General features: G+C 42.5%; 1 protein-coding gene across 1 annotated transcript in view; it reads right to left on the bottom strand.

The window, feature by feature from the left end:
• Nucleotides 1-12,431, bottom strand: part of mib1 (E3 ubiquitin-protein ligase mind bomb 1) — a 374,656-nt gene that overhangs the window by 321,734 nt on the left and 40,491 nt on the right. The window contains exon 9 of the mRNA XM_029310927.2: nucleotides 6,569-6,720. Within this exon, the coding sequence (XP_029166760.1) occupies nucleotides 6,569-6,720 (152 nt within the window). The remainder of the gene's footprint in view (nucleotides 1-6,568; nucleotides 6,721-12,431) is intronic.

Raw genomic sequence — 12,431 nt, forward strand, 5'->3', positions numbered from 1 at the left:
AGAAAGACATTTTCTATCGGGAACAGCGCGAAAAAAGAAAGGCTACAATGTGACAACGGTTGAATGCATAATTTTTAGCGAAAAGCGCCCGGGATATTATTTTCTAAAGCCGACGTGGAAGAGGAGAGACGAGACGAGGTGAGACAACGAGAGAGATCGAGAGGGTGCAGGAATACTCGGGGGTTAGTTCCAAGCGATTTGGCTCTCATGCGATTTAACACGAGGACTATTATAACTCGATATAGATATAACGCGGCTGCATCTCTCCCGCTCTATTCGCGCAAGATGTATGCATGTATGTATGCGTGCACGCATTATCGGCCATCGCGTTATTATGTGCCGTGACTATGGCCGTAGTTAGCGCGCTATTATAGCTTAAACCCTGGAGAACGCGTCCGTAGATGAGAAACTCTGCTTGCGAACACTGCGGACCGGAGAATAAATGCTCTTCGTAGTCTATTCGCTGATGCATTTTATATCTACGTAGGCGCGAGCGCATTGTGAGTCTCAAGACGGTATCGAACAAGTATTATCCATCCTACTCCTCGCCGTTGTCATTTCTGTTAACGCGAGTATGTAGAGTGTCCGAAGAATCGAGAAGAGACGAACCCGTTCGCGGAAGACGCTTACTTCCGTTCACGCACGAGAACGCTTGCGATACGAATTGAATGCTTGCGTTGCATTCTCGCGAAAAATCGGGTACATAAAATCCTACAGAAAATGCGAGACACTGCGCGTTCCATTATTCTCGAAACTTTCCTCCCACATACAAAATACATACGTTCCCTTTTAATTTATTCTCGCTGCAATCTATCATGAAAAAATATTAGTCATAAATAAATTTTAAATATGCTAGTACTACATCTGAAATTTAATTGATATTTTAATTATAATTGAAGAAAAAAAATTATAGCTTAAAAATATAAATTGAAATTTAAACATGGTAATTATATATTCCAGATGTATATAAGACCATTTAAAATTTATTTATGATTTATGAGCAACTCGCCTATCTAGGGTAGACCGTAGATTTGGCAGACTCAGATCGGTTTGTATAATTTGCATAGACATATAACGAGTTTTTGCAGCTATAAAGCCAACCAGCTGAAAATGATTTGAATAAATGTTACACCGCCCTTAACGCGGCGCAAGAGTTGTACGATTAAATAATGATCGCGGTCGTTTTCGAAACTTCACGAACTTGCTTTCTCGCACGGCATTCCGCATCGTCTGCGACGGACTTTGTTTTCGGTCCCTCGCGTCGCCATTGTGCCGTAATAATTATTTAATGGCAGCAAAGTAGGCGAATGAAATTAACAAACTATTGGAAGTAATTAGATCCTCGCCGGGGCAAATTAAATGGCTTGCGCTCGACGAGCTATTTAAATGATTATCCTCCCTCCCTCTACCCCCTGCTTTTATCGTCAACACCCCTTCCGCGAGCATACTTCCTCTTCCCTCGTTCCGTGCCTCCTATGGCAAAACCCTAACTTAGCTGCGTTCTCCTACCGTGAGAGAGAACGGAAGCTAATTATTCCGACAACTATTTTCAAGTTTACGGCTGTCGATCGGAACGTCTTCGCGCACGAAACGAAATATACGACCGAGTTTCTCTACTGTTCGTCCTTCCTTCTTCCTTCCTTCCTTCCTTCTTTTCTCTTCTTCTTCTTCTACCACTTTCCTACCGTTACTTGTTCGCGCTCGAGCGTGTCCGGAAATGCCAATCGAAGCTCGATAGGAAAGTCCTGCCAGAACTCGAAAGTCCGTGGAATGAATTCTTCCGTGCTTTATTTCTCCCTTCGGGAAAAGAAGAAGCGGCGATAACAGTTTAAATGAAGCGCGTCGCATCGAGCGAGATTGAAAGAGAGGAAGTCTCACGACAATTAAGCGCATTTGCGTAGAGATCAGCTCGTCCGGGACGCGACTCGAATAACGTTAGGCGAATCCAATAAACAATCTCCTCAACACCGTCCGGTCTCTCGCGCGTTCAAGGAGAGCCCGATTCCGCTAACTATCTGGACGAATGGGCGACACGTTAATGCACAAAGCCGTTCAAAATCAGTATTTCTACGCGGTAACGAAATTTTAATCACCACTGCCGTACAATCTCTCTCTCTTTCGTGTCGGCAAAGCTCTTCGGCAGAACATACGTGACCATCGTGAAACGGAACAAAACAAACGGAATTGACCGCCGGAGCGGTGGATCTTTGCGCGGTTTGTTTCGATTCAGCGTGTCACAATCAGAGGATCCTACGAGAGGAAGATCAAAGTAACTCACAAGCGTGCGACGTGTGTACACGTTGCCGGATCAGCGGCCCCGAGAGTGTACCGCGTGTGTGACTAACTTGATCAACGTACGAGACATCAGAGCGAACTCGAATTAGTGTTACATAACTTTGTGGCCGGCTGTCACGGTCTCGCTTGCATCGGCGAGTAACGCCGAGCCTCGACGAGGATGCGCGATAGTGGATAGAAATCTCGCGAAACGTGATGATGTTCATTAAAAAATTAGCTCGACGAAAATTAGAAATACGCGCGCGGACTAGTATAATCGCTTCGGGAGAATTGGCAATTTTTAGCAGCGCATCACATGCGCGCGCGTGTGTGTGTGTGTGTGTGTGGGGGTGTATTGTTTATAATTCCATTTTGAAAGTGCGAATCTGTTACGCGAGATTGTTACATCATTGTTTCGCAAATGATGAGCGTCACAAAGGATGACAATTTAAACTGTCAATTTCGTGATTTACGTCAATCAGTTGTCGACACGCAGATGGTACCGCAATATTTAGCGCCAGAGGGGATGATACGATTCATGCGGTAGAATTTAGTATATGACCCGCGCGCGTTTGTATCTCTGCTTGTGATAATGATTAGACCATCACGGTTGAATAACAGGCTATTGCGAGCTGGCAATAACAAAGGGATACCATAACCGACCAATTTTAATGCCCTTCCACCGTAGCGCCCACACGTATTGACCGACGCTTTGACCGTACTCTACTTTTGCAACGGTAAAGCATTATTGATTGCAATCGGGTTTTCGTTGTGTTTCGATAGCCGTAAAAATATTATGGCTCATAGAATACTCATCGTCGATAATGCAACGCTGATGCACTATTTATTATACGATCGTTTCACGCTGTTACGCTTCCGCAGAGTGAAGTGAAAATTTATTATGTTACGCGGCAATGTAATCCCTCGAAAATATTCAGCAGATATACAATGGATTTAGTAATAATAAACACAAATACATCATCAACAATTTAATGATAAATTCATACGATATTTTAAATAATTAACAACAAAGACGAGAAGAATCCAAGATTTCACTTGAATTGCACAGAGAGAATTTTCTCTTAGAACTTTTACGTGAACAATATGCTGTTGGAAAAGTGTTTTATAAGAGTTTTTCTAATTAATATTTACCACAATAAAAATATTAATATCTAGCACAATAAGATATAAAATATACTCGATTAATTTTACTATGTACCTATTAATATTTTTTATTGCGATAAATATTAATCGGAAAAGAAAATTCTTCCAATACCATATTGTTCACGATCACCATGATTTTCATAATAAATTCCAAGAGAAAATGCTCTCCGTGTACGGTTAATAAAAAGACGCGAATTTTTGTTCAGAATTAAAAACCGTCTCATCCGTAGTAAATGATAACGTAAAATATCGTCCTGGTTATCGGTACTACGAATTGATACTTTGCGAATGTTACCGCCACTCTTTACGAGTACTTTCGCAACTACGTTTGACCGGTCGACCTTAATACGGGAGCGTGCAGGGACTGTGGGCAGAAGCATGGAAAACGAGGGAAGTTTCGTCGACAACCCTCGGAGAATGTACCCTACAAAGCGGCAGACGCGGCAAGGGAGAGAAAGGGTCGAGAGGCTGCACCAGGAGAGCAGGAAATTACGTCTCCGGACGTCCGTTCGTTCGGCTTCAGAGCACCGCGGCACAGGTCTTGAGAGAAACCGGCGCTTTTCCTCACATAGAGCGAGACGCGAGGGAAAACGAGAGAAAGGGAGAAAGAGCTATAAGAGAGGCGCGTCCATGACCGGGAACGAGAAAAGAATTCTGCGGCGCGAAAAAAAAAAAAAAGGAAAGCAAATTCGGCTGCAGTAAATATACTCAGCGTTCGGACAGTATCCAAGTGTACTTTAGGAATGCGATTGGTATATACGGATACGTATTCGCTGACGCTTTAAGCTCGCGCATTGAGGTTGAGCAATCACGTACGAAATTCCTATCCTTGTATACGATAGTCGCGTCGACTTGCATCGGTGCTTGATACAAATCGAAGCGCCGATGCTTGTAACTCGCTTCGCTCAAGTAGAAATCGCTGCTTCTTCGCGAGGAAGCAAACGATCCTTGATTGTACAGCACGCCCGAACGAAGTTCTATCTATCTCGAGGCTTTAATACGTTTCTGTGATTGCAGTGCCTGCTTGAAACGTTCTAGGTCTATATAATGACAGGCAAAGTAAACCTCATCGGTTTCGAGCACTCACTTACCGCAAACTATCCTAGTCTGAATTAATTTCGAGTCACCCTCGAGCGTCTTTCCTATGTTAAGATCACCGCTATAATTACGCTATAACCCCCCGGCCATGGCGAGGCAAGGTTGACGTTTCTTGACATCGATACTCTTTGGACGATTACCCTCATCGAGAGAGAGAGAGAGCTCGGAGTGGGCATAACGATATCGGGTTCTTGCTAATTTCTCATGTCGCGCCTCGTTAATTATAATACAGGCGGTAAATTGAACTGCCGATACATTCGATCCATGTAAAATACGAATCTCCATCGATCGATCATCTGAGAGCGAGAATCTTCGCGCGCGGTCTTAATAATAACGAAACATTCGCGTGAAATGATTTATTAAAGGAGTTTGTTGTACGATCAATCTTTTACTCCTTTTTATTACCAATTAGGAAAATATAACTAACTAAAAACAGGATTTATCGCGCAAAATAGAGTTTATAGAGAAAATTTCCTTATAGATGAAAATATATCAGAAGATGAGATTGTACCAACACAAGTCTGCGTCTTAGCTAATATAGATTCTAGTGTCATTTAATATTTAAGAGAAAATTAGCTTCTTTTCCAATATTCGCGGAATTTTTGTCCGTTGATTAATTTTCTCGATACGGACGAGGTTTTATAAGCTTTCTGCCTTGTGATATACAGTTTTATCCACTTAATTCTATTAAACGATACAGCTCAGAAAAGTCTAGCGATCTGCGAATATCCCGGTATCTTTTCTTTTTCGTTTCACGGTGAAAATTCCTCTGTTATATCAGCGATAACATCGTCGCAGAGCGCAAAGCAACTGCGAATCGTTGACATTCACACGATACGGTTGAGAGATTGAAAAAAAGGTGCCCCGTAACCGTGATTGTACAAGTACCATATGCATCCGGTACCTCCATTTTCTAGATCCGGAAGCAGGCGCGAAATGTTGAAGAGAATGTCTCGTGCAAACAGAGGAAAATAAAGAAAAAATAAAGTAAAAAAAAAAACAGATAAAAAGGAGCGCGAGAAAAAAGGAGTAAAAGTATAAAAAAGAGTAAGGCAATGTAGCTGTGCGAGATGGAAAGAGAGGAGCTTAAAAATCTATTAAAATCTCCGCGTTCATGCGCGAAAAAAAAAAGACACAGCAAAAAATAGTCATCACGAGATAGAACCGTGTAACTTTTCTAAAAATAGCAAACACCTCGCAGATTGCTAATATAAGTGATGTTATCCCTTCTTTTTGCGAGTAACGACGTTTCGCGAACGGATAAGCAAATCGAATCGCCGTTATATTGTTACTTCAGTCGAAGCGACATAGTAGTTTCAAAGTAGATATCGCCCTCATCGGAATATCCAACTCGTCCCATTCTCGTTACTCCGTCTTTGCCTCGAAGTAATAACTGAAGTGAGCAAATCTCGAAAAGCTCCGGGAGGCCGCGTGACTAAATTGAACGGGACGACGGGAGGTGAGAATCGAGATAAAATTGACTCGCTACCTCACGAGAATGACCGGATCGATTAGACTTCGTCGAGACGACGACGACGATGGGTTCTGGGAACATCTGTGATTCGACGTTCTTTTATGATTCGCCGAACAAGAGAACAAAGAAAGCTAAAAAAAAAAAAAAAAAAAAGAATGGACCGATTGGACATGCCGCTGGAAAATCTTCTCGTAACTCCCTTCGCAGTAAAAATTCTGGTGCCAGAAAACCCGTTGTTCACCGACATTTAGCTTAAATTGTAATGTGTGTTTCCGATGAAAAAAATCTCTCTACGGTATCGATATAAATTGTGTGCATCGAACGCACACAAGATTAACACAATGTTCCTCAAAGTAACACAGCTTGGATACTAGTGATCCATTAGTTACAAGAAGCGTAATTGTTATCCGGCGCGAGCTGTTTATCGGCGTATCTCTCTTTCTGCGGGTAGCCGGCAGCTCATTGCAACTCGCTCTCGCTACCTGACGGTTAAATTCTAGAACGACGCATTCAGCGCCGCGGACAAAAGCGTCACATCTGAAAATGCGAAGCACTCACCTTGGGTTGCCACGAAGAGCAGCGTGGTGCAGAGCGTTGAAGCCATTGTTGTTGGTGAGGGTGATGTCTGCAGCGTGGTCTAACAACAGAGCCAACATGTCATCCCGTTTCTTAGAGATCGCATCGTGAAGGGGTGTGTCGCCTTCCGAGTCCTGTAAGCAAAAACACATTTTCCTCTATTTTACATATATACATATTGTATATCGTGTATTTTGTAATAATTAAAATATACAAAAACAAGATATAACGAAAACGAGACATATATATACAATATTATATTTTAATAAATAAAATACGGGATGTATATATAAATCGTTTAATAATCAAAGTACACGAAAATAAAATATGCTGAAATACTTGAAATTTGTAATGCAAAAAAAAATTTAATTAATATAATACAAAACAATATATATATATATTTAATATTTTTTAGATGCGTGCTCTATATTTTATTGATATCTTTTTAATTGGACATTTCTCTCCCATCGAGTTAATCTTTTCAAAATCCGTGAGTCATGTTTAAAGAATTGAAAGACAGGAGCACTGTAGATAGCGAGACACGAAGCTATACCATTCAGAATCGGAGCAATGCTATGGTCAATTTTAACTCTTTTACCATTGGAACGATACCTATGAGCTTCGGTCGCCGATAAAACGTACGGAAACAAGGGCCATCCATTAATGCCGAACAACATGGTACAAACTCGTCGTTGGCAAACAAATGGATGAACGAACGAACGAACGAACGAACGTAGGGATAAAATGATGGGCTAGTGTAACGTGTATCGTAGACTGTAGACGATACAAGTATTTAGTTTAAAAATACGTGTAACAAGAATAAATAAGTTTTCGAGAAAGAGTCGCGTTTATCGCAGGCGTTCTAAGAGAAAATTTAATTATTCCTCGTGCCTTTATCAATAGTTATTTCAAATATTAATTAAAACTAAAGTTGTAGCCATGCATTTAGATCTTTATTAATCCAACAGATTTTCTCTTCAGAGAAAGAGATAATCTCTCGTTTATATACCCGAGCTCTAGTTTATATACCGTTCGATGCCCGTCCGCGATAATAATTCATTCAATGAATAGGCGATATCGGCGAGATACCATTTCGCGATAAATCGAAAACGACGAAGCGTAAAATAGCATCTGCGACAAGCTCATGACGACGCTCGCATTCCGGCGCAAAAACTAGGAGGAATGAAAAGCAAGAGCCGCACTTTCGCGGCATCGGCCGCGCTGCCGGCTGCGTAAATAATAGGGCATCAGGCACAGATACTTTATGGGATCAGTTGGAAAAATCCTTTGTATAACTCCAATAACCGTGGAGGATAAATCTGCCGGCGCTGTCGAGAACCACCGGCGCTATCTCGCACTATAAATGCTAGCCATGTGTCACGCCACTAGGTGAGGGTGAAGGAGAGAAAGAGAGAGGAAAGCAGAAGAAGCAAAAGAGAGAGGAAGAGAGAAAAGAGTCAGAGATGGAACTGGAAAACGAAGGTAAAGCAAAGAGGTTGAGGGAAAATACTATCGAATGTGATCCGGGCCAAAGATCGCGCCATCACAAGACCGTGTCTTATTTACCTGATCGTAAAATCGGCCATTAGGGCGACCATAATTCTCCAGGGTAACTGAGATAGTGCGATGTAACAGTGGTAATTATTACATTGATATACGCAATTAAACAAATTCTACATCAGCGATCGAGAATGTAGTTATACACAGAGAAAATTTTCTCTTAGAATTTATCCGAAAAATCATGGTAATCGTGAAGCAATATGGTATTGGAAGAATTTTCTGATTAATATTTATCACAATAAAAATATTAATATCTACCACAATAAGATATAAAATATACTCGATTAATTTTTTTACTATATACCTATTAATATATTTTATTGCGGTAAATATTAATCAGAGAAACTCTTATAAAATTCTTCCAATACTTCATATTATCCTACGAATACCTTGATTTTCAGGATAAATTCTAAGAGAAAATTCTTTCCGTGTAGTGCAAGGAAAAACATTTGTCAAAATACAAATAATGAGACGGATACAAATAATAGCGCTATTTATATTTCCGATAACATTTTTTATTACCGTCAAGGATCGCAAACCCGAAAGAAGATTTGTACGACAGAATTGTGAATTCCCGGATGCGAACTTTCAATCTGCGCGATCCTCCTTCTTCCGTTCGCTACTGTTCCCTCCGCAAAAGGGTTTGCATTATAAGCTTTCTTCCGTTCTCCGCACACGATCCGACCTTTCTTTTTCTATACATATATCTCTCCGCCGCCCACTCGTTTAAGTCCAACAAATGACATTCGATTCATACCGCGCGCGCCGCAGGTAACGTTCGAATAACTTGCGAAAACTTTAATTTCGACATTTCTCTCCACGTCGCGACCGTTTCGTTGTCGCGATTCATCGCCGCTGGCCATCCCAGCCGTCGCGATCCGCCTCGAGACGCTCGATCATTCTTAATGCCGACAAATTGCCAGAGACTTGTCAAATGTAAGAAGTACGAATGGTCGGATACGCGAATTTTATCAGCGCCGGACGCTTTGTCACGCGTGAGTCGCCGTGAAACGTCGTGCGTCCGGGAATAAAAAAATTGTTACTCGTTACTTGATAAATGGAGAACGAGGAGCAGAGTCGCGAAACCAAATAAACGACATTTTCGAAAGGGACCCTCTCGCGTCTGAGATCTATGGATATATACCTGGCGTTGCTATCGGCTATACCGACGATATGTACAGATCGGGCGAACGAGAGCCGGCGAAATGAGAAAAGACAACAGCAACACAGGCGAGCAACCTGATCAGTGGAAGTGTGGATGACAATCAGCGTCGGTGTCGAAACCAGGACGGCGAATCGACGACGGGGACCGGGAAGTCGAAGCGGGTTGATTGCACCGCAAATATTGACATCGCTAATTCCCTCTCTCTCTCTCTCCTTCTCATCGGCCTCTCGTCGTTCGGCTCGTCGAAGGCGACGAGCTACACTAATGAGAGCTTTAAGACATCAGCAAGACGTAAAGCAAACTCGGATTTATCACCGTCATTCGAAGTCGTGGGAGCAGGCATCGATGTGGCGCAAGGATGCTGTGTGGGATAAAATCGCTGCTGCCGGGAATTATAATGATATATCAATCAAGTGCCGTCTCATAATAAATTGATTGCGTTAGATCATCGTGATTACATTGATTCGCAATTCGCGTAATATACTGCATTACGTGTATTATTGAGATGATATATATCGCGCATAATTTTCATCAATAATGTATTACGCGGTAATTTGCTCGATGTACTCATCTTAATTTTGAATGAAAGCAGCCCGAGCCGAATCTCGGTGTTTGACTATCGACGCTCGAACGAGTTCTTGGGACAGCGTTTCTCATCAAATCTAACTAGAAACGATCGCGTAAGGCGAGTTTCCGCAACGCGTACCGAGCGAGCTCGACTCCTTTTTCGACGACGACGATCGATGGTGATTTCGCCGAAGACCGAAGGAACGAGAGGAGAACGCGAGTGTGGACAAATAGAGAAAGAAAGAGAAGAGACGGGGACGTTCTTCCACTTGGATCGTTACCTCAGCTTGGGAAGAGAGGAGGAAAAGAGGGTGGAGTTCGAGCCGCAATAGGAGTCTGGGAAGATAATGCAGACCGTGAGAAAACGGAACCAGAGCACCCTCAAAGTCCGCGCCCGCGCTTGATTGCAACCAGCCTTTCCCACCCTCTGCGAAGAGGAGGAATCCCGGGGATTCCTTTAGCCGATGCACCGACAAAACGGGACCGAGTAAGGATGTCTCGCAAAGAAGGGGTCTGGTATGCGGGTAGTGTACGAACGCCTACGAAGGAAAAGGAGAGAGAGAGAGAGAGAAGGCCGAGTAGACTGCGGAAGTGCAAAGGCTGCAAGATTCCCCGGTTGGCTGGCTAAAAATGGCAAATGCTAAAAACAAGAGTTGGCTGACTCGTTACGTCGATCGTGCCCGGACTGACTACTCGATTTTGTTAAATGCGCGCGTAGGCGCTTATGACGTTTGTTCGCCGGCACGAACACGCTGAAATAAAGTCATCTATCTATCGCGAAATAATCGCGATATCTACGGTCGCGCGAACTTATCGTCCGCAGTTTCCTTATCTACGTCGAGTTAGAACCAACTGCTAATTGCTCCATCAAGCAAATCTAGGTTAAATTGAACTGAAACACAACGCAAGTTCCAAACTTGATCACGAAAGTAAAATGGCATATCGTGTAGAACTTTCAGATGACATTGAATTTCCGCGAATCAGACAATATAATGTCGAGAAAATTGGATAAATACCTAATTTATATAACAATCAATTCATCCGTATCTCATTTGAAATCATTGATTCGCTTAAAAATCGCTATCTCAATACATCGCATAACGAGCGAATAAAGTAGATGAGCATGAATACCCAACGATTTATTAAAACAATCATTATCACGCATCTCGCTAATTTCTGATCAATAATTCGTAATCACGCCGAGATAATATCGAGTCGTAGCCGTGTCGACGGGTCGTAATCACCGTGCTGGGACGTCACGTTGATTTCGCGACGGATGTATGTGAATACACGTACGCGCTGTCACGTATGGTTTGGCTCTGATGCGCGCCTCTAACGACCCGAATCTACCTGGCGAAGGCAAGCCCCTTCCTTTCCCTCCCGCACTCGTACACGCAGTCGCACGGTTGCATAATATTACGTTTATACCTGACATTCATCATTAGCGCCGGTAATTTATGTCGGGCGCGAATGGCTCCGCGCTCGCGAACGGGCTAATTAATATAAATTGCCGGCGCGAGGATTACGAGGTGATGCCGCGACGCGATTCATTGTGTACCCTGCGAATCAGGCGATTAAGCTGACGGATCGTCGGGAATAAAGAATTTCGAAATGCGCGGAAATAAGTGCCGCGCGCATATATTATAGTTCAAGTCGTTTCTTCGCTTAATTTATCGAGGACGGGAAAAAAGAGCCGAGATATGCGCTAATTTCAAATGGGATCGATGTGACCCAGTTCTTTCGGAGTCGAGTTTAGGCGACGCTTAATCCCGGACACGGCGCCGCCAAATGCAATTTCCTCCCTTCCTCTTCCACACCCTGTCCGAATCGAAACATCCTGATGAGATCGTTTTTTCTGAGCACGTCGTGCGCGAGCGCTTTATGACGGACGAGTTCGTAACTCGTCGAGCTTGCGGTATCCAGTAGCGATGCAAAAGAGAAAAAAATAAAGAAAAATTGTGTTTTCAGGAGAAGGTACTGCATAGACGACTCGGTTATATTTTAAATGAGAAAGGAGAGACGAGAAGGAGAAATAAACCGAAATGGAGAAATATTTTTTGTGCCTCGTCAAGAGGATGTCCCTTTTCAAACATGAGGATGAGTGCACCGTTTTTCTATGGTTTTCACAACGATGTACGCCAGAAAGAAAGAAAGAGAGAGAGAGATCCTCTTCTTATGTCAAGATTATTCGAATTTTTTGCAAATTGATCGATACTGCACCGATGGAGATGTTTTTCTTTAATAATAAGATGCAATTTAATTCGACCAAAAACTGGCTATTCATTTATTGAAAATAAGTACACACTACGTTTCGACCCACATTGTGGTCCTTTTCAAGTGTGTTGTTCTTATTCAGCAATTACATTAATTAAAAATAGAAACACGACAGTTGTCCTGTCATATCGACAATCTGTTAGCTACTGTCACAACACTTGAAAAGGACCACAATGTGGGTCGAAACGTAGTGTGTACTTATTTTCGACGATTCGTAAAGATTGTGTGATGAAAATAGCAGAAATTTGACGATGTTTCTTGAATAAATTAATTTTATAT

This window comes from Nylanderia fulva, unplaced genomic scaffold (assembly GCF_048542155.1).
Source record: "Nylanderia fulva isolate GAGA-0341 unplaced genomic scaffold, ASM4854215v1 Scaffold34, whole genome shotgun sequence".
In the NCBI taxonomy this organism is placed as follows: Eukaryota; Metazoa; Arthropoda; class Insecta; order Hymenoptera; family Formicidae; genus Nylanderia; species Nylanderia fulva.